This window comes from Rhincodon typus, chromosome 20 (genome assembly GCF_021869965.1).
Source record: "Rhincodon typus isolate 14 chromosome 20, sRhiTyp1.1, whole genome shotgun sequence".
Classification (NCBI taxonomy): domain Eukaryota; kingdom Metazoa; phylum Chordata; class Chondrichthyes; order Orectolobiformes; family Rhincodontidae; genus Rhincodon; species Rhincodon typus.
The window spans coordinates 846,330-869,312 of record NC_063351.1 but is presented as its reverse complement, the minus strand read 5'-3'; the positions used below and the strand labels follow the sequence as shown (position 1 = coordinate 869,312).

General features: G+C 42.0%; 1 protein-coding gene across 2 annotated transcripts in view; it reads right to left on the bottom strand.

Moving 5' to 3' along the window:
* Window positions 1-22,983, bottom strand: part of LOC109912598 (hexokinase-1) — a 240,029-nt gene that overhangs the window by 120,024 nt on the left and 97,022 nt on the right. The window contains exon 1 of one of the 2 annotated variants that reach the window (XM_048608742.1): window positions 791-1,022. The exons of the other annotated variant lie outside the window; for it this stretch is intronic. Within the exon in view, the coding sequence (XP_048464699.1) occupies window positions 791-961 (171 nt within the window). The 5' untranslated portion in view covers window positions 962-1,022. Of the gene's footprint in view, window positions 1-790; window positions 1,023-22,983 lie in introns of those variants that run through there. 2 annotated transcript variants of the gene reach the window in all.

Below are 22,983 nucleotides of genomic sequence, written 5' to 3'. Positions count from 1 at the left end.
TTTTTTTTTTTAAATGCTGCCGGTGTACCTGCCTCAACCACTTTCTCTGGCAGCTCATTCCATATATGCACCACTCTCTGCGTGAAGTTGCTGCCCCTCAGGTCCTTCTGAAATCTAAGCTGTCTCACCTTAAACCTATGTGCTTTCACATATCTAGTGAAGATTGAGGAAAGACTCCATCAGTGTCATCCACATCATCTTCCCAAAAGTTGAAATTTGACAACAAAAAAATATACAACAGAAAGATCTTTTAAAGTTCCTTCATGGGATGTGGACTTCATTGACTGGGTTAGCATTTATTGCCCAGCTCTACTCACCCTGATTCTACATAACAGTTGTGTCCATCCAACAATTTTAAGGGTATAGGAAACTGAATAAGAACATTCATTATTACTAAATATTATGGGGGAGGGGGAGGGGAAAGAAGAGGGGAAGGGGGCTGGCATGAGGTTTGAAACTTAACACAACATACACGATCATTAAGGGACACAAGCTCAGTGGCTGATCAGATCTGAAGAAGGATCACTGGACCACAAGAAAACTCAAGTTTTCTCTCCACAGATGCTGGCAGACCTGCTGAGTTTTCTCAGCAATCTATGTTTTTATTTGTGGCTAAAAAGCACACGTGTATACACCACAATGCGATTTCACAGGTTTATAAACAGAATGATGGACAGGAAACACTAACTGACAACTGCCCTATCAATTTGAAATTGTGTAAGCCCATAATGAGACGAGGTGTGGTCGTGCTTACCCGACGCCAGGTCCCAATTCCACAAGTGTTTCTCACCTTCTGGAGACGGTGGCTTGTTCCAAGATCCCCCTGAAATTGGCACAGGGCCTGCGAGCGCCTCTGGAGCCCCTGATCCCACCTAAGCCCTCTCCCTCCTCCCACATCGACAGCACACGGAGCCCGCTCTTCCCGCCCGTCGCCATGCGATCCAGAGCTGACCCCACCCATCACACGTGACCCGGAAACTCCCTGCCGCTCGTCTCTCCCCCTCCCCCAACAAAAACGTGAACCATGGGAGGACTCTATTCCGCTAGTGGGAGTAGGAGGGTTTCAGGGGATTTAAGGAAGTGGGTATTTGGGCCTCTATGCTGAAAGGTTGGTAGAGTTGGGAAATGATGACAACATTTAGGAAGAATTCAGATGGTTTACAGTAACAAAATGTGGAAATTAGGATGAGATTTGGTAGGTGATAGGATACTGTCTTAAAGATAATGGGCCAAATGGCCATATGTTTGCTGTAAAGCTCAATGATGATACATGAAGCCTTGGGCTTGAGGTGAAGGTTCTGAACTACTGGCTGGATTTAGATTCTGCTGGAGAGTTAACGCTCAGGATCACTCCTTTGCCCCTTGGAATGCTCTGTGTAACATTGGGAAATGCTGTCCAAACTCTCACCAGCCATGATACCAGACTGAGGATGTCTTGTACTTGACACGGGGTGAAGGAATGTAGGTGAAGTTGTGTTGAGGTGATGATGAGGTTTGCCCTGTGGGGAGGATTGGAGGAGGTGAGTCAAGGGGCTGGTAACAGAGAAGCTGGAGGACTAGGGAAAGAAAGAAGATTACTGGAGATCAATGAGGTCTCATTGAGGTAGTATTAGAAGAAGTGAGCCCCTTTGGTAGGTGAGCAGTGGATGGCTCTGGGGTGAGGTAAAGATAAGGGAGTGGGGGAAGGCTTAAGAAGCAAATGGCCCTGAGGGTTGGTAGGGCGTGGAGAGGTCATGGCGGGAAGGGATGCTATGCTGGAGAAAATCTGTGCAAAGAAATAGTGGAGGGAGATCATGTTGAGATATTTATTAGGAATCAGATTGGTTTCTTTTAAAGAAGAGCAGTCTTAGAGATATACAGCATAGAAACAGACGGTTTGGTCCAACTTGTCCATGCTGACCTTTTTTTTCCTTTATTCATTTACGAGATGAGGGCGTTGCTGGCTAGGCAGCATTTACTGCCCATCCCTAATTGCCCAGAGGGTAGTTAAGAGTCAACTGCAATAATGTGGGTCAGGAGTCACAGGATGGCAGTTTCCTTCCCTAAGGAGCATTAGTGAACCAGATGGATTTTTCCGACAATCGACAATGGATTCACGGTCATCATTAGATTTCTAATTCCAGATATTTATTGAATGCAAATTCCACCATCTGCTGTGGCGGGATTCAGGTCCCCAGAACGTTATCTGGGTCTCTGGATTAACAGTTCAGCAACAATGCCATGAGGCCATCGCCTCCCTCTTGATATCCTGAAGTAATCTAGTCCCATTATCCAGCATTTGGCTCATATCCCTCTAAACCTTTCCTATTCATGTAGTCATCCAGATGACTTTTAACTTTTTTAATATACCAGCCTCCCCACTTCCTCTCGCAGCTCATTCTCTGTACACACACACCACTCTCTGTTTGAAAAAGTTGCCCCTTGGGTCCCTTTTAAATCTTACCATTCTCACTTTGAACCTATGCTCTCTAGTGTTGGACTCCCCCCACCCTGGGGAAAAGACCTTGTCAATTTATCCTATCGATGCCCCTCATGATTTTTATAAACCTCTATAAGGTCATCCCTCAGCATCCAATGCTCCGGGGAAAAAGCCCCAGCCTATTCAGCCTCTCCCTTATAGCTCAAACTCTCCAAATCTAGCAATATCCTTGTAAATCTTAATCCTTTCAAGTTTCACAACATCCTTCCTAAAGCAGGGAGATCAGAATTGTGCACAGTATTCCACAAGTGGCCCAACCAGTGTCCTGTACAACCACAACGTGACCTCCCAACTCCCATACTCAATTCACTGACCAATAAAGGCAAATGTACCAAATGCCTTCTTCACTATCCTGTCTACATGGGACTCCACTGTCAAGGAATTATGAACCTGCACTGCAAGCTCTCTTTGTTCAGCAACACTGTCCAGGACCTTACCATTAAGTGTATAAGTACTGCCCTGATTTGCATTTCCAAAATGCAACACCTCACATTTATCTAAATTAACTCCATCTGATCAAGAGATAGTAGGAACTGCAGATGCTGGAGAATCTGAGACAACAAGGCGTACAGCTGGATGAACACAGCAGGCCAAGCAGCAGCATAGGAGCAGGAAGGCTGACGTTTCGGGCCTAGACCCTTCTTCTGAAGGGTCTGCTGTGTTCATCCAGCTGTACGCCTTGTTGTCTCCATCTGATCAAGATTCCCTTGTACTCTGAGGTCACCTTCTTTGCTGTCCACTATGTCTCCAATTTTGGTGTCATTTGCAATCTTACTTATGATACCTCCTATGTCCACATCCAAATCATTTATATAAATGATGAAAAGCAGTGGACTCAACACCGATCCTTGTGGCACACTGCTGGTCACAGGCCTCCAGTCTGAAAATCAACACTCCACCACCACCTTTGAGGATACTCTGTGCTAATTTGACACATGATAACGTGAGTGTACATGCTTGGGAGGAACTGCTAACTTGAGGCCTATGGCTCCCAAAGCACTGTACCAGTTGGGGTTTTTCTTGTATTTTGCCTGAGTGTTTGGTAGAATAATCGTTGGTTGATTGCTGCAGTTTGTCAACAACTCCGCTAATGGCTGATCATGTGTCTATCAGGGAGGTTAACTATGTACCTTAGCCTTTCTTTGATAAGTAATTCTTCTGTTTGTGTGCTGTGCTGAAACTGAAAGCTGACTGGAAAAGCTGACAGGCTGGGTGAGGGAGAACTGCGTGCATTAATGACTTGGATTAGGAAAGTGAATGTAGTATACCGAAGTTTTGTGGTTGATGCAAAACTAGTTGGGAAGGCAAAGATTCTGGAGAAAGTTATAGACAGGTTAAGTATGTGGGCAAAAATCTGGCAGGTGGACTACAATGTGGGAAAATTTGAGGTTTTGCACTTTGGCAGGAAGAATAGAGGAGCTGAATATTATTTAAATAGAGAAAGATGGCAGAAAGCTACAGAACAGAAGGATTTTAGATTCCTTTTTCATGAATCGCAAATAGCTAGTATCTGCTTTCCGGAGGGACCACTGTCTCCGTGACTCCCTTGTCCGCTCCACACTCCCCTCCAGCCCCACCACACCCGGCACTTTTCCCTGCAACCGCAGGAAGTGCTACACCTGCCCCCATACCTCCTTCCTCACCCCCATCCCAGGCCCCAAGAAGACTTTCCACATCAAGCAGATGTTCACCTGCACATCTGCTAATGTGGTATACTGCATCCGCTGTACCCGTTGTGGCCTCCTCTACATCGGGGAAACCAAGCGGAGGCTTGGGGACCGCTTCGCAGAACACCTACGCTCAGTTCGCAATAAACAACTGCACCTCCCAGTCGCGAACCATTTCAACTCCCCCTCCTATTCCTCAGACGACATGTCCATCCCGGGCCTCCTGCAGTGCCACAACGATGCCACCCGAAGGTTGCAGGAACAGCAACTCATATTCCGCTTGGGAACCCTGCAGCCTAATGGTATCAATGTGGATTTCACAAGCTTCAAAATCTCCCCTCCCCCTACCGCATCCCAAAACCAGTCCAGCTTGTCCCCGCCTCCCTAACCTGTTCTTCCTCCCACTTATCCCCTCCTCCCACCTCAAGCCGCACCTCCATCTCCTACCTACTAACCTCATCCCGCCCCCTTGACCTGTCCGTCCTCCCTGGACTGACCTATCCCCTCCCTAACTCCCCACCTACACTCACCTTTACTGGCTCCATCCCCGCCTCTTTGACCTGTCTGTTTCCTCTCCACCTATCTTCTCCTCTATCCATCTTCCATCCGCCTCCCCCTCTCTCCCTATTTATTTCAGAACCCCCTTCCCCTCCCCCATTTCTGATGAAGGGTCTAGGCCCGAAACGTCAGCCTTCGTGCTCCTATGATGCTGCTTGGCCTGCTGTGTTCATCCAGCTCTGCACCTTGTTGTCTTAGCTAGTATCCATGTTCATCGGGTAACAGGGAAAGCAAATGGACTGTTGGCCTTTATTTCAAATGGCATGGTGTATAAAAGATAGGGGGGTTTTGCTGAAACTATTCAGGGCTTTAATCAGACCACAGTTGAGGTGCTGTGAAACAATTTTGGTCCCCTCCATCTAAGGCAAGATACTGGCATTGGAAAAAGTTCAGCGAAGGCTCACTGTGTTGAACCATCTTATGAGGAGAGGTTGAGTAGATTGGGCCTCTACTCATTGGAATACAAACAAAGCCCTATAACTTCAAAAACATAAAAGATTCTTCAAGGACTTAACAGGGTAGATGCAGAAAGGTTGATTCTCCTTGTGGGAGAGCCTAAGACCAGAGGGCGTAATCTCAAGAAAAAGGGACAGAAATGAAGAGGAATTTCTCTGCTGCGGTTTGTGAATTTAGATTTTTTTTTGAGAGTGGTTGAGACTGGGTGGTTAAGTTTATTCAAGGCTGAGAGAGTCAGATTTTTAATCTGTAAGGGAATCAAAGGTTATGGGCAAAGTGGAGTTGGGGATTATCAGATCAAGTACGATCTCATTGAATGGCAGAGCATACTTGATGGGCTGAATGGCCTACTTCGGCTCCCAAGTCTTCCGATTAGATAGTTGTACATCTAGCCCTAGCCTGTCAACTGAGACAGTAGGTTTAGGGAGAACTGAATTGAGTGTAAGAGGTTCTGAGAGATTTAACAGTCAGCCATTTCTGACCCTGCAGATTCTGCAAACAATTGTAGAACCGTCTCTCTGAAGGACTCCGTGCACAGAAGCACACAGGTAGCTTTGGCCAAACAATTTATGAAGTTAACAGCTCTATAGCGCCAATGACAAATGGGTAATTTGTTGAAGTCAGCTTTTGATGAACTGGCTTTTGTATGTGGTCTGCCTTGTGTTGCTTCTTCTGCTGAGTTGGTAACGTGAAACTGCAGTTAGCTGTGCAAAGCATTTTGTTTTTCTCAACAGTATTCTCTCATTCTGAATGGTTAGCCTCTTGTATATAAATACAGTGATTATCTCCTGAATCTTGGCAGAGAAAACAAATTATTTGATCACAGGAAAGAAATCACAATAAGAATGATTCTGCACATTTACAAACTTGTAGGATGGCTTTGAGAATGTATTTGGGAGTGGTACTTAAGGCTGATTTTTCAGCTAACTCAGACATCAAGCCCAGTTGTACTGGCATAGTGGTGGCACGTCTGAGTTCAACAAGTTGCAGAATCTTAGAATGATTGGAGCTTATCAGGAGGCCATTTGGCCAATCTTTATGTGACAGCCCTCTGCAAGAGCAATTAACCTGGTACCGCAATAGGCCTTGGATTTTGTTTCTTTTCTGATAATGATCCAGTTCCCTATTGAAATCCAAGATTGATTTGCCCCCACCACATTCTTCAGCTGCACGTTGTAGCTCCTAGCCAGTAACTGCATAAACAGGTTTTACTTGGTATTGCCATTCCCTCTGTTGCCAGTCACCTTGAATCTGTTCCCTCTGGTTCTTGATCTTTCTGCCAATGAAAACAGATAACAGAACCCAGAGGACCAGAACGCAGGTCTGTCACCCTTTGCAATTTTCCACTAGGTTTGAGGATTTCTCAGCTTGGTTGGATGAGAGTGGGAACTGTGGGATGGATAAGCTAAATGACCATGACCATGACAATTACATACAAAATGGGAAAAATCAGATGGGGAAAATGTGGTCTAGATGAGGAATTCATTGAATGTTTGAAAGATAGTTTCTTCAACAAACATGATATGGCGCTAACCAGGCAGCAGGCTATACTCAATCTGATTTTGACCAACAAGATGAAATTAATTATTGGCCTTATATTGAAAGTGACTCTAAAGTCAATGACCGTAATATGACTGAATTTTGCATACAGTTTAATGAAGAAAAGTATGGGTCCAAGACTAAGGTTTTGAAATTAAACAACGGTAGTAACAATCGCATGAAAGTTCTTAGATGCTGATTTCATCGATGAACAACACATGTGCGGGAGATGCTGTCAATACCTCCAACTTGCACTGGGTCATGGAGCTTGAGCAAGGTCTGGAGGCACTGAGGATCATCTGGGGGAATGAAAGTTACATGGGTAACGAGTACAAGGCGATGGTCACCCCACAATATAAAAGCATGCAGGAGGGTAGGGAATGGGTGACCATCACGAGCAAGCATAAGACAAGGCAGGTAGTGCAGGAGTCCCCTAAGGCCATCCTGATAGCCAACTGGTACTCTGTGCTGAGTTCTGGCGATGATGATAATGCCGCGGGGAATTGCAGCCAAAGCAAAACCTGTAGCACTGCTGGTCACTCAGTTGCACAGAAGGGAGAAAAAGGCAGTTAGGACTGTAGTGAAAGGAGACTCAATCATTAGGGGAACAGAGAGGCACTTCTGCAACCACTCTAGTGACAACAGGATGGTGTGGTGCCTCCCTGGTGGAAGGGTCCTGCAGGTTACTGAGTGGCTGCAGGGCATTTTGTAGGGGATAAGGCAACCAACCAGTAGTTGTGGTACATGTTGATGCCAATGACATAGGTAGGAAGAGGGATGAGATCTGAAGACTTAATTTAGGGAGTGAGGTATCAGATTGAAAGCCAGGACCTCCCAGGTAGTAATCTTTGGATTATTACTTGTGCCACATGCTGGCGAATCTAGGAATTGGCAAATTAGACAAATTAATACATGGCTGGAGGAGTTGTGTAGGAGAGAGGGCTTTATTTCTGAATAACTGTGACCGTTTCTGGGGAAGGTGAAACCTGTTCAAGAAGGACGGTCTTCAGCCAAGCAGTGATGCAGCCAATATTCTGCGGGTGGTTTTGCTAGCACTGTTGCATGGACTTGAAACTAGTTTGGCAGGGGATGGGAACCTTAGGTGAGGCTCTGAGTTAGCTAGGGTGGATGAGGGCTTAAGGAGAAAGAGAATCAAGACAGTAAATAAAAAGCAAGAATCAGCTGAGCAGTGTAGCACTAAGATGAGTGGAAGCCAGGTAGTGACAAAAAAAGTGAGAATGTTGGAAAACAAAGTTCTTCTGGTGGAGGTGTTAGAATTCAAAAAGGTGTAAAAACTAGCATAAGCGTACTTTATCTAAATGTTCACAGAATTCAAAACAAGATAAATGAGCTGATGGCACAAATCATCACAAATGAGTATGATTTAGTGGCCGTTACAGAGACATGGTTGCAGGGTGGTCACGACTGGGAGTTAAGTATCCAGGGGTATCAGACTATTCAGAAGGACAGACAGGAAGAAAAGGTGGCATTGCTCTGATATTTAGGGACAACATCAGGGCGGTAGTGAGAGACAATATAGGTTCTATAGAGAAAAAGGTTGAATCAATGTGTGTAGAAATTAGAAATAGTAAGGTGAAAAAGTCACTGATATGCATTGTCTTATAGGCCACCAAATAACAACATCACGGTAGCGCGGGCAATAAAGAAATAACTGATGCATGTAAACATGGTATGACAATTATCATGGGGTGTTTTAACTGACATATTGATTGGTCAAACCAAGTCGGTCAAGACAGCCTTGAGGAAGAATTCATGGAATGTATCCACAAAAGTTTCCTCAAACGTTAATGGAACCTACGAGAGACCAAGCTATCCTAGACCTGGTCCTGCATAATGAGACAGGAATAATTGATCTCTTAGTTAGGGATCCTCTTGGAAGGAGCAATCACAGTATGGTTTAATTTAAAGTACTGATGGAGGGTGAGAAGGTAAAATCCAATACCCATGTCTTGTGCTTAAACAAATGGGACTACAATGGGATGAGGGAGGAGTTGGCTAAGGTAGACTGGGAGCAAAGACTGTATGATGACACAATAGAGGAACAGTGAAGGACTTTCAAAGCGATTTTTCACAGTGGTCAGAAAAAGTATATACTAGTGAGAAGGAAGGGCTGTAGGAAAAAGGGTTATCAGCCATGGATAACTGTGGAAATAAAGGAGGGTATAAAATTGAAAGCAAATGCGTATAAAGTGGTAAAGATTAATGGAAAACTAGGGGATTTGGAAATCTTTAAAGGTCAACAGAAAGCCATGAGAAAAGCTATAAAGAGAAGCAGGATGGATTATGAAAGTAAACTAGCTCAGAATATAAAAACAGATAGCAAAAGTTTCTACAAATATATAAAACAAAAAAGAGTGGCTAAGTTAAACAATAGTCCTTTAGAGGATGAGAAAGGGAATTTAATAATAGGAAATGAGGGAATGGGCAAAGCATTGGGCCGGTATTTTGTCAGTCCTCACAGTGGAAGACACAAATAACATGCCAATAGTTGATGACAAGGAGGCTATGGCAGGTGAGGACTTAGAAACAATCATTATCACTAAAGAGGTAGTGTTGGGCAAGCTAATGGGGCTAAAGATAGAGAAGTTTCCTGGCCCTGATGGAATGCATCCTAGGATACAAAAAGAGATGGTGGAGGAAATAGCAAATGTACTCGTGATAATTTACCAAAACTTGGTAGACTCTGGGGTGGTTCTGGCAGATTGGAAAACAGCAAATGTGATGCTACTGTTTAAGAAAGGAAGTAGACAAAAGGCAGGTAACAATAGTTCCATTAGCTTAACTTCTGTCGTGGGGAAAATGCTCAACTCTATAATCAAGAAAAAAATAGTGAGTCATCTAGATTGAAATTGTCCCATCGGGCAGACACAACATGGGATCATTAATGGTAGGTCATGTTTAACTAATTTACTGGAATACTTTAAGGACATTACAAGCACGGTGGACAATGGGGAACTGGTGGATGTGATGTATCAGGATTTCCAGAATGCATTCGACAAGGTGCCATACAAAAGACTGCAGCATAAGATAAAAGTACTTGGTGTTACGAATAATGTATTAGCATGGATAGAAGATGGGATAACTAACAGAAAGCAAAGACTAGGGATAAATGAGTGTTTTTCTAGTTGGTGATTAATGAAGAGTTGGTGTGCCTCAGGGATCAGTATTGGGAGGGCAGTTGTTTACAATTTACATAGATGATTTAGAGTTGGGACCAAGTGTAGTGTCAAAGTTCGCAGATGACACTAAAATGAGTGGTAGAGCAAAGTGTGCAGAGGACACTGAAAGGCAGATGGAGTACAATGTTGGTAAATGTGAGGTCATCCTTTTTGGTAGGAATAACAGCAAAATGGACTATTACTCAAATAGTGAAAAATTGCAGCATGCTGCTGTGCAGAGGGACCTGGATGTTGTTGTGCATGAATCACAAAAAATGTTGGTTTGCAGGTGCAGCAGGTAATTAAGAAGGCAAATGGAATATTGACCTTCATTGCTAGACGGATGGAATTTAAAAACAGGGAGGTTATGCTGCAGCTGTGTAGGGTGCTGCTGAGACCATTTCTGGAGCACTGTGTACAGTTTTGGTTTCCTTACTTGAGAAAGGATGCACTGGAGGGAGTGCAGAGGAGGTTCACTAGGTTTATTCCAGAGTTGAGAGGTTTGGCTTATAAGGAGAGATGGAGTAGACTGGGACTATACTCATTGGAATTTAGAAGAATGAGGGTGGAATCTTACAGAAAAGTATAAAATTATGAAGGGAATAGATAAGATAGAAGCGGGGAAGTTTTTCCCATGGTGGGTGAAACAAGAACTAGGGGGCAAAGCCTCAAAATAAGTGGGAGCAGATTTAGGACTGAGTTGAGGAGGAACCTCTTTACCCAAAGAGTTGTGAATCTGTGGAATTCCATGCTCAGTGAAGCAGTTGAGGCTACCTCTTAAAATGTTTGCAAGGTAAAGCTAAATTTTGAACAGTAAAGCAATTAAGGGTTATGGTGAGTGGGCGGGTCCATGAAGCTGAATCCAAAAATAAAATCAGCCATGATCTTATTGAATGGCAGAGCAGCTCAACAGGCCAGATGGCCTACTCCTGCTCCTATTTTTTATGATCTTAAAGCAGAACTGACCATTTGGATTTAGGAAAAGTTCAATCGTGGTACTGCAAGCTATTTAGGAGGGGGAAGCAAAAACATTGTAGTGGTACTAGGCAACAGCACAGTTGGAAGACTGATTTTTTTTTCTCTACGCAAGAAGTGCGTCCAATTGACTGTGTTGCTTGCCCAATGCCAGGGATCTACGCTGGGCTGAGAGGGTGCCACATTGGGAGGCTGCCACACCAGGCTGGGAGGCCGCTGTGCCAATCGACGGCCAGGAATTGTCGCTGGAAGCCGAGAGAGAAGAAGAGAAAACACTAAGAGCAAAAAAAAACGAAGAATAGGCAGAGCAGATGAGCTCTGGCTGAAGCATCCTACTCTGCCGCCATTTTGGACCAGTGTAGGATTGAGCAAAGATCCCCATATTCTGAAATACTGGACCAAAATCTTGAACTTTTAAAAGCTGGGCTATGCTGTAGGAAAATTACACAGACAGAGATAACTGCTTTGAAACATTGTTCAGCCTGAAAATCCAATTCACACCTCAACTCTAAAAGAACAATTAGCCAGACCTAAGAAACCAACTTAGCCTGGACATTATGGAGCCTTTATAGTTACCAAGATGTTTAACTTCAATTAATATTCATTCAAAGAAATACCGGACATTCCGCTTAATCAAAATACATTTACACCTACTCTAAACTATCAGGAACCCAATTGCCTCAAAAGGGGGCAGCAGAACACAATGGATGACACAGATGTGAGAGGAGATAACGGAGCACACAGTCTGTATAACTGCTAGCCCTGATATGGGACAGAGGGAGAGCCTTTTCCACAACAAGCTTCTGCAGAAACAACTTTGCCACAGGCTCCAGCCCCAACAAGCTTCAGGATCAAGAACCACAGAGGCCGAACAGAGAAGCTGAATCGGGAACACAAACCAAGAGCATCATTGCAACAAAGGTCTTCCGAGATGGGGGGAAGCCACCCAAGCACTATCTCCCTGAGAGACACCCCCGCAGCTACCACCAGGAGAAGGACTCCAGAGAGCTACTGCCCTGAGAGCGATCTGTACAGCCATCTCGAATCACCATTGACTGACCACGACCAGCAGACCTGACTACCTCCGAAAGCCATCGACCCGACCAACAAAGCCTCAGACAAATCCTGAGGTGAAAACCGGCTTGCAAAAATCACCATAAGCAAGAAAACCAAAGTATTCCCCGATAAATCCACAACACATTTTACCGCATTAGCGGCTCTACCCAGACTGAAGGCCTACACCGTCTGAAGTCCTCATTGAAGCACTGGCTATGGCAAGCAGGAATGGTCAGCTGTAATTCAAAGTGGCATCTATCCCCAGTGGAGAACTTATTTCCTCGAGACCCCAAAGTATCCCACCTAGCTATCGGAGAGGGGAAGGTGGGTGGTGACAGTGCAGGGAACCCCAAGGTTAGGAAGTCTGATTCAAGTTTCTGTGATTAAAAGTACTGTTTAGCTTCTAATAGTATTTAACCTGTGTTTAATATAATAGTGTATTTAAGTATTATCTTCTGTATACTAGTGTCAATTTCACTGTTTTGTATTTGCCTTTTATTTCTTGTAATATACTCACCATTTGTCTTTAGTAAACACAGAGATTCTTTTGCCCCTGAACTACTTGTCTAATGCCTTCTTCATTTCACATTCCTAATTAAGTTCAGTGTCAGCACCAGGGATCTGGGGCTGATTTGAACCATCTAAAAATCAGCAAATTACTGATCGCAAACCATAACAAACACAAACACAAACACAATCGCAAACACTGGTGTGATCTGGGTTGGAAGACCGTTGTTCTGAACTTTTATTTCTGCAATGCTGGACTTTCTATTTCTCTGTTTTGTAAGATCTTGTAACTAAAGAAGCTTTACCTAGGTACCTTTGTACCAAAATGGCGCTGTAAGTAGCGAAGTATAAGCTTTTCACAATAGTCATTGAATATATGTGACAATAAACACTAATTCAATTCTAATTCTAATTCAATTCAATTCAGTTCAATTCAATTTAATTTGCTTAGGGCTGCAGAAGAACTTGCAGTGAGAGGATCCAGTTGTTGTTGTCCATGTAAGCACTAATGACATAAGTAGAACTAGGAAAGAGGTTTTGTGTAGCCAGGATGAGGAACGAGACATCAAATTAAGATGCAGAACCTCAAAAGTATTGAAAGGTAAACTTGCCGTAGACTGCTCATCAGAAAGACTACTGGTGGTGAATTAAACCTGAGGGTCATCACACCTCAGATGAGGGATAACGTTGAGTTGGCAGGATCTTCATCGTAATCTCGGCCAGTACATCGGCAAGCTTATTATTGCAGCCTTAATTTTGAAAATTATACATGTGGCACGACGAGAAAACGGTATTGCTGATGCATCAATGTGTCTTTGATGAAGAAAACAGAGGCGTTTGGTGGTGGGAGTAAATGGACTGAAATAGAATGTAGTAGTGGATGTTTGCCTGCTTAGAGTAAATGTAACGTATATGCGTTGCTGTGGACTAGTAGAGTAAGACTAAGGGTTTTAACATGAAGCCATCTTTGTATATTGATGGTTTTTTTTAAAGCGGGAAGTGTGATGATGCTGTCACTTTAAAAGGTTATTTTGTCCTGGTTTTGTTTTGGAGAAAGGTTGTAAGGTAGAGGCACCAAGCAATCTACAGAACCACTACAGTAAATAATGTGTGAGACCTTTAGGTTTTTTTTTAAATTGTTAGAACAATGGAAGCAACCTGAATGGATGTGGCCAGCTGTCTCAAACTAGGCTTTCTACTTGTTTTTAGCTGGAGCATCAGAAGCTGTTTGGAGTCTCAGAAGAGTTGGAAGCTCCAATGAATGATTCCTAGCTGCTATTTTCTCTGGAATTTTCCTTGATGCTTTTTTTCCTCCTGGATTCGAGAACTGCATGTAAGAATCTGTGTCTGAATTTGCCTTTTTGCCAAGGGGTGTGCTTATGAGATGTTACCATACTGGAACAGTTAATTAGTAATAAGTACTGTATCTATTATTTAGTTAAATTTTCCAATAGTTAAGTTATTCTAAATTCCACTTTCTTTTGTTTGTATTTTAACAGTAGTGTTTAAATAAATTGTGTTTTACATCACATCTGGAACACACACTTCACATCTACCTTTAAAATAAGAAAAAGTTAAGGTCTGGGTTACCTTCTTAAAACATTTTGAGGGAGCATGGTCTGGTCCATAACACATTTAAAAAGAGAGTTAACAAGAAAGTTGGGACGGCACAGTGGCTCAGTGGCTGGTACTGTAGCCTCACAGCGCCAGGGACCCAGGTTCAATTCCAGCCTCGGACGACTGTGCAAACTCTACTCATTCTCCCTGTGTCTGTGTGGGTTTCCTCTGGGTGCTCCGGTTTCCTCCCATAGTCCAAAGATGTGCAGGTTACGTGGATTGGCCATGCTAAATTGCCCATAGTGTCCAGGGATTGTAGATTAAGTGGATTGACCATGGGAAAGCAGGGATAGGGTGGTGGGGTGAGTGTTGGGTGGGATGCTGTTCAGAGAGTCAGTGTGGACTTGTTGGGCTGAATGGCCTTTTTCCACACTGTAGGGATCCTGTTCTTTGAAAGTAAGGGTTGGTCCAAAAGAAAATGAGTCTGGCAAATTAGTAATGGAATATTAAGAGACAGCAGCAAAATGAACGGATATTTTGTATTGGTCTTCATTAGAGAGGATACAAGTAACACCCCAGAAATAGCTGTAAATCAGAAGTTGATAAGGAGGGAGGAACGCAAGAAAACTACAATTACCAGGGAAGCAGTACAGAATAAATTGTTGGAATTGCACAAAAACAATTCTCCTGGTCCTAATGGATTTCATTCTAAAATCTTAAAAGAAGAGTGAGTTAGTTGTATTTCTTTTACTTTTCCAAAATTCATTAGATTCAGGGAAGTTTTCTTCAGACTGGCAAATACATCTGTAACTCCTTTACTCGAAAAGGGCAGAAAGCAGGAAACAGCACATCAATTAGCTTAACATCTGACAGAGGGAAACTGTTAGAAGATATAATTAAAGATGTCATAACAGGGCACTAAGATAGGTTCAAGGTAATCAGGCAGAGGCAATATAATTTTCTTGAAAGGAAGTCACTTTTAACTAATTTGTTAAAGTTCTTTTGAAGAAATAACTTGTGCTGTGGATAATGGGGAAGCAGACTGTATTGTACAGATTTCCAGCAGGGTTTGATAAAGTGCCACATAAGTGGTTGTTGTTGAAATTAAAACCTCATGGTAAAATAACAGAAAGCAGAGGTCAGTACCTTGGAATTGGTCCTGGCAGGTATGGAAGAGACCTTTAATATTCCAGCAGATGTTTCATGGTGTAGTTGAAGTTGTTTTCTCTTGAACTGTATTTTCTGGGGAGAAGCATTTGGTTGCTGATGATACAACATGAAGATTAGAAAGCTTCCTGCCTAACCTCTGAAGCCCAAAGAGCAGAAAGCTGAGTTAGAAGTATTACTCCTTGTACCTGAGTGAATTGAAAAGTTGACCCTGATTAACATTTCAAGAAAAACAACCAAGGAGTGAGTCCACACCTTCACAGGGTGAAGCAATTCATGAAAACAACTTAAGAAATTTGGCCAGTTTTTTAAAATAAAATTTCTTTTATTTATCCCTTAACTGTTTGTCTTTGTCTTTTGTGTGAGCTGGGGGCCAAAAATGAGTGTTTCAGATTTAAAGCATAGACATTCATTAGATTACCATGTTGGTCAATTTTTTTCTCTGCTAAGTTTATTGTACGTTTAATCAATTGTTAAATTTTTTAAAGATGCAAAACAGGTGTCTGGACTTAAATATTTGCAAAATCTGGGATTGGTTATTCAAAAATCTGGTTAGGAACCATTTGGAGTAGCTATTGAGGGTCTTTGAAGGATTTAATTTTACTGTGTTGTGAATACAGAGGTAGAAAGGCTGATTTGGTTTAGCTGTCTATCTCCACGTTATCACCGTAGGAATAAATGGGTCGTCTTCAGGCTGGCAGGATGTCACAAGTGGTATGCCTCAAGCCTAGGTGCTGGGTCCTCAACTCTTTACAATTTATATAAATAATTTGGATGAAGCCACTGAAGGTATGGTAGCTAATGACTCAAAATTAGATTGGAAAGTGGATTGTGAAGAGGACATAAGGATATAGATAAGTTAGTGAGTGGACAAAGATCTGACAAATGAATTATAATGTGAGAAAATATGAAACTATCTATTTTGGCAGAAAGAATAAAAAGAAAGTACATTATCTAAATGGTGCGAGGTTGCAGAGTTCTGAGATGCAGAGAGGTCTGGGTTTCCTAGTATATGAATCGCAGAAGGTTGGCATGCAGGTTCAGCAAGTAATCAAGAAAGCTAATATAATATTACAGTTTATTCTGAGGGGAATGTAATGCCAAAGTAGGGAGGCACTTACTTCAAGAGTGTGGGAGTATAAGAGTAAGGAGGTGTCACTGCAACTGTTTAAGGTGCTGGTGAGGCCACGTATTGAGTATTGTGGGCAGCTTTGGTCCCCTTATTTAAGGAATGATACTATTTCATTGAAGGCTGTTCAGAAGATTCACTAGGATGATTCCCAGTATGGAAGGATTCCCTTATGAGCAAAGGCTAAACAAGTTGGGACTCTGCTCATTGGACTTTAGTAGAGTGAGAGGTGATCTCATTGAGACATAGGATTCTTGAGGGGCTTGACAGGGTAAATGCTGAGACAATGTTTACACTCACGGTAGAATCTAGGACCAGAGGGCATAGTCTCAGAATAAAGGGGTGCCAATGTAACACAGATGAGGAGGAATTTCTTCTGAGATTGAGTCTTTGGAACTCTTTGCCACAAAGATATGGTTCAGAATCCTTTTGACTAATGAATGGAAGAAATTCCACCAATTGCCTATCTTTTCCTGTGATGTCACACTAGCCGTGTACAGGAAAAGAAACAACTTGAAGGGCATTCCACTGCCTGTTTTTCTCTCTTGCTATCGCTACCCTTCTTATGCGAGTTCATTCTTCTCTTGATGAACCTGTTGACCTGCTTTCTCTTGATTTGATTTATTATTGTCACATGTACCTAGGTACAGTGAAAAGTTTTGTTTTGCGTGCAGAATGGGCAGATCATAACATACAAAGGTCATAGGGCGATTGGACAGAGTGAGGAATACAAAGTTATGGCTGCAAAGAGGTGCACAAAAAACAAGATCAACACTAGATTTGAAATTTTGAAGTCCATTCAGAACTCTAATAACAGCAGGGAAGAAGCTGTTCGTGAATCAGTTGGTCTGAGTTTAAACTTTTGTATTTTCTGCCCAATGGAAGAGGTTGGAAGAGATTATAACCTGGATGGGAGGGATCTTTGTTGGCTGCCTTTCTGAGGCAGTGAGAAGTGTAGATGGAGTCTATGGATGGAAGGTTGACTTCCGTAATGGACTGAACTGTGTTCACAACTCTCTGTAGTTTCTTGTGGTCCTGGACAGAGCTGTGGTCATACCAAGCCCTAGAAATCTTTCTATGGTGCATCCATAAAAGTTGGTGAAAGTTCTTGAATTTGAAAGCTGCTGACTCCGCACTGTCTCTTGCTGTTTATGAAGCTAATATCACCTCTTGCCCTCATGCTCTTTCTCTCACTCTTTCCAAAGCAGTCTCCTTCTGTCTGCTTCTGACTTCTTGATGTTTAGTTCCTAGTCTTTGACAGCCTGAAGCGACATCTCCATAATGGCTATCAGATCATAGTTACTTCATTGTGTGTTACTTTGTGTGCTTATTTTGTCATGAATGCCAAACATTCAGATATAGGACCTTTATCTTTATCTTTGTTATTTTTGTAATATGTATTTTTGAATGTCAGTGAATTCTAAGGATTTTTTTGTCTGTTCTTTCCTGCCTTTTTCTGATCTTTTACTTCCAAAATTACTACTTAGCTCTCTTACTTCCGTTCTTTGATTTGCTACATCTTTCTACATTTGACCCCTTGCTCCCTTTATTCGGTTTCTACTTCCTTAGTAGGGTAGATTGGAAAAGCATTGCTCCCAGAACAGTTTGGGTATAGACAATCCGATTGGTACAGCTCCCACTTCCCTGATGTCAGTGCTCCACAAACTGGAATCCAGTTCTTCCACACCAATCTAAGCCACATGTTCACCTCTAATTTTACTTGTGGCTCAATTGTAAATTCCATCTCTCTTTCTTTGTGTTTCTCTGCCATTTCTAGCTTCTTTATTCTGTCCCCATGCTTAAGCTGCTCAGTTATAACTGAATATTATCTAATTCCAGTATTTCACTACCCACAGTACCTGATCATTTTTGTATTTCCTTTAAACCAAAGTACTGTGCTAGTACCATAGGTTATGCTACCTCCCTACCAAGTTAATCAACCAGGTCATTGAAAATACCCTTAGGACTGTCAGGAACAAACTTGCCACCTGCAGGAAATCCTTCCCAGTGCCATGTTTAAAATGCAGGACAACTTAGCTTTTACCTTCACCTGAGTAATTTACTATAACCATACTATAAGCCTCTATTTCATATTAATTCCAGATGAGCTCTCAAGCTTCCTTTATACCTCACTGGGGTAGCATGCTGCAAATAAGAACCCACTATTCCTAGAGCTGTTGCAAAAGTGAAAGACTTTTTAAAAAGTTTGCACAATTCTGCAATTTACCTGTCTTTTAAAGCCAGGTTGACAGCATGCACAGTCCAAGTTTCTGTACTTAATAATTACAAATAAATAAATTAATCCCAGCTACAGATAAACAATTATGAATTAACATGCATCATTACTGGTTAAAACTTTAACCTCTTTGTAAAACTTTCTCTGCATAGACAATCACAAATAAAACATAGGTATTATTGATGGAGGGAAAGACTAGGAAGAGAGTTCAATGGTCCCTGTCCACATGGTTCACTGAGGTAGCGGTTCGGCTATTCCTTGATCTTCCTTCTCCAGGTACTTTTAGCTATTTGCAGGGTGACCGACACTTATAAAGTCTGATTTATTGGTTAAGACCCACAGCTAATGGCAACTGATGAAAGAAAAATAAACTAGCTTTCTTCAGGCTTAAGGTGTTTTTTTTTAAACAGCGGAGAAAAAGACAGCTCTTTCCTTTACAGAGGCCTGATGATTTCTGATCCTATTGTACATCCCCACAAGCTGGTCAGCTACCTGGGAGCTGATCTCATAGTTGTTGGCAGGTAGAAGAACTTTATCATTAACAACTGGTCACCACTCCACAGTCCAATCAGCTACTTTCCAGCTAAATCTCCCATTGTACGTACCCCAGGTCCAACTCATCAATAATAACCTACCCACTTGAACAGGCAGCAATATAAACAGCATTTAAAATGAGTGTTGGCTAAGCTGTTTTTTAAAAAGTTGCAGTATTCCTTTCCATAATCCTTAGTTTAAAAACCATCCTTTTCCCATTTTAGTCCATAATCAAAAAAAGAGATAGTGTTCACACAGAAAGACCAGAGAGTCTTCAATCTGTATCCCAAGCTGAACGAGAAAGCAAGAGCTGTAGTAAGCCCATCGCTGTCCTGATTTAATAGATATTATTTAACTGTTAAGTAAAATGCACTGATTTACTGCACTAGACTGTCTCTTGTTGCCTTACATTTGGTGGGGGTCAGTTAGCTGAGCTAGCTGGACAGTTGGTTTGCAATACAGAGTGATGCCAACAGCATAAGTTTATTCCTGCATCAGCTGAGGCTACCATGAAGGATTCTGGTTCTCACCCTCTCCCCTCAGGTTTAACCACCACCAGTCATCTCTCTGTAATGAGAACAGCCCTGTTGTCTGGTAAAACTATGGCAATATTTTACTGATTAAAGTCTAAAGTTACTCGAAGATAGCAAGAACTGCAGATGCTAGAGTTGGAGTCAATACAGTGTGGAGCTGGAGGAACACAACAGGTCAGGTAGCATTAGAGGAGCAGGAAAGTTGACGTTTCGCATTTACACCCTTCATCAGGACTGGGCGTCGACTTTCCTGCTCCTCTGATGCTGTGTGACCTTCTGTGTTTCTTCAGCTCCACACTGTATTGACAAAGTCTAAAGTTAAACTGAAATACCTGTATTAATATGTTAAGTTGTCCCCCAGTGAACTTACAAACATTTTTTGTTTCTGTTATTACCCTTTGCCTTAAAATTTAACTCTAACTTCTTAATTCTCTCTAAGACGATTTTTGCATTTTCCCCCTCTCTCTTTTCAAATTCAAATTTTTCATTTGTAATTGTTATTCCTGTTCAAATTTTCTCATTTTATTTTCTTGTTCAAGCTGCTTCATGTACAAATCAATTCTGGATACTTCACTTACTACCTAGACTGTCTTTAAAATTCAAATTCTGTGCCATTTCCTCAATTGTATCTACTTTCTTAACCTGCCTTCTAACTCTAAATTTGGAACGGCCCACCCCCGTGCCATTAGCCTAACATTGTTTAATTTATGCAAATCATTCAGGGATATAGATTCCCTCCCTAGGAAAGTCTTGGCAACTGACAAAGCCATTCTAGTTTTTATAAGCTTTATTATAATGCACTGGAAACCTGGTGCTGTTCCTTTTATTCATTTTAATTTAGATGCATGTGCTGTCTTCCTCTAGTCCCACCAGTCCATGCACTATGTCAACTGGTCAGGATGTTTATTTAAACTAGTTGTCCAGTTGTCCATCAAGGTTTGTTTAAACAAAACATACAATTATTACTTCACTATGACAGAAGACTTAGCAAAGATGCCAGGCTGTTTAATGCAGTTTGAAATATGAAAATGTAAATACTTACCCCTTTTAAATAACCCAAACCACACTCCCACCCACACACCAGGTCGATACTGTGTTTGGGGAAAAAATACTTTGGTTAATAATTGTTGGCTCTTGAAGGAAAACGGCTAAAATTTGAAATTTTCAAGATGGCTTTTGGTTAGACCATAAGAAATAAGAACAGGAGTAGGCCATTCGGCCCCTTGAACTTGCACTGCCTTTAATAAAATTTTAAGAACATAAGAAATAGGAATAGGAGTAGGCCATCTGGCACGCTGAGCCTGCTCCACCATTCAAAACGATCATGGTTGATTTTTTTCGTGGAGTCACCATAACCCTTAATTCCTTTGCTGTTCAAAAATCTGTCTATCTTTGCCTTAAAAACATTCAACAATGTAGCCTCAACTGCTTCACTGGACAGGAAATTCCACAGATTCACAACACTTTGGATGAAGAAGTTCCTCCTCAACTCAGTCCTAAATCTGCTCCCTCTTATTTTGAGGCTATGCCCCCTAGTTCTTGTTTCACCTACCATGGGAACAACTTCCTGCTTCTATCTTATCTATTCCCTTCATAATTTTACATGTTTCTGTAAGATTCCACCCTCATTCTTCTAAATTCCAATGAGTATAGTCCCAGTTTACTCAATCTCTCCTCATAAGCCAACCCTCTCAACTCTGGAATAAACCTAGTGAACCTCCTCCGCACCCCCTCCAGTGTCAGTACATCCTTTCTCAAGTAAGGAGACTAAAATATACTTAGTACTCCAGCTGTAGTCTCAGTAGCATCCTACACAGCTGCAGCATAACCTCCCTGTTTTTAAACCCATTCCTCGAGCAAAGAAGGACAATATTCCATTTGCCTTCTTAATTATCTGCTGCACCTGCAAATCGACTTTTTGTGGTTAATGCACAAGGACACTCAGGTCCATCTGCACACTTGCATGCTGCAATTTTTCAGCATTTAATTAATAGTCTATTTTGCTGTTAATTGTACCAAAATTGATGACCTCACATTTACCAACTCCATCTGCCAGACCCTTGCCCACTCACTTAACCTATCTATATCCCTCTGCAGCCTTTGTGTCCTCTGCACACTTTGTTCTATCAGTCATCTTAGTGTCATCTGTGAACTTTGACACACTACATATGGTCCCCAACTCCATGGTTGATCAGACATTCCTCACATCCACTTTCCTTCCTACCTTCTTCCTGTAACCCTGATTTCCACCCTCTACACTCAGTGATAAGCAGCTCAAAAGACTGTCAACACTGTAAGAAGAAGAAATTCCTCTTTATCTGAGTCTTAAATTGACATCCATATATTCTGAGACTATGCCATCTGGTCCTGGAGTTTCACCTGAGGGAAAAGATCTTCTCAGCATTTACCCTGTAAAACCCCTTAAGAATCCTTTATGTGTCAATGAGATCACCTCTCATTCTTCTAAATTCCAGTGAATAGAGTCCTAACCTGCTTAGCCTTTGTTCATAAGAGAATTCCTCCATACTGGGGATCATTCTGATGAATTTTCTCTGAAATGCCTCCAATGAAATAAAATCTTCAATGAGGCAACCAAAATTGTTTACAGTTCTCCCGATGTGGTCTCAACAACACTTTGTACAGTTGCAGTAAGACTCTTGAAATAAGGGCCTACATTCCATTAGCCTTCCTGATTATCTGCTGTACTTGTTTGCTAGCTTTCTGTGTTTCTAGTAGACATACCCCAAGTCCCTGTATTGCAGCTTTCTGCAACTTTTCTCCATTTAAATTACACTGTTCTTTTGTTCTCCCTTCCAAAATGAGCAACTTTACATTTTCCCACATTATATTCCATTTGCCAACTTTTTGCCTACTTACTTAACCTGACAATATTTCTTTGTAAGATTTTTGTAACCCCTTCACAACTTGCCGTTCCACCTATTTTTGTGTCGTCTGCAAATTTAGCTACAGTGCAGTAGCTTTCTTCATCCAAGTCACTAATATATGTTGTAAACAATGGAGTCCCAGCACTGATCCCTGTGGAACTCCACTTATTACAGGTTGCCAACATGAAAAAAAACTTTTATCTTCTTTGCTGTTTCCTCCCCTTTATCCGCGCCTATATACTACTCCAACATCATTGGCCCTTATCTTCTGACTTAGTCTTTTGTGAAGTACCCTGTCGAAGACCTTCTGGAAGTCCAAATACAACACATCTGTCCACTCTGGTTGAGACTTCACTGAAAAACTTTCATAAATTAGATTGACACAATTTTCTTTTCATGAAGCCATGCTGACTCTGCTTGATTAGGTTACTGCAACATCACACAACCCTGCCACAGCAACCTCTGCAAGACATGTCAGATCAGCGATATGGATACTACCATCACACGTGGGGAAACCACTCACCAT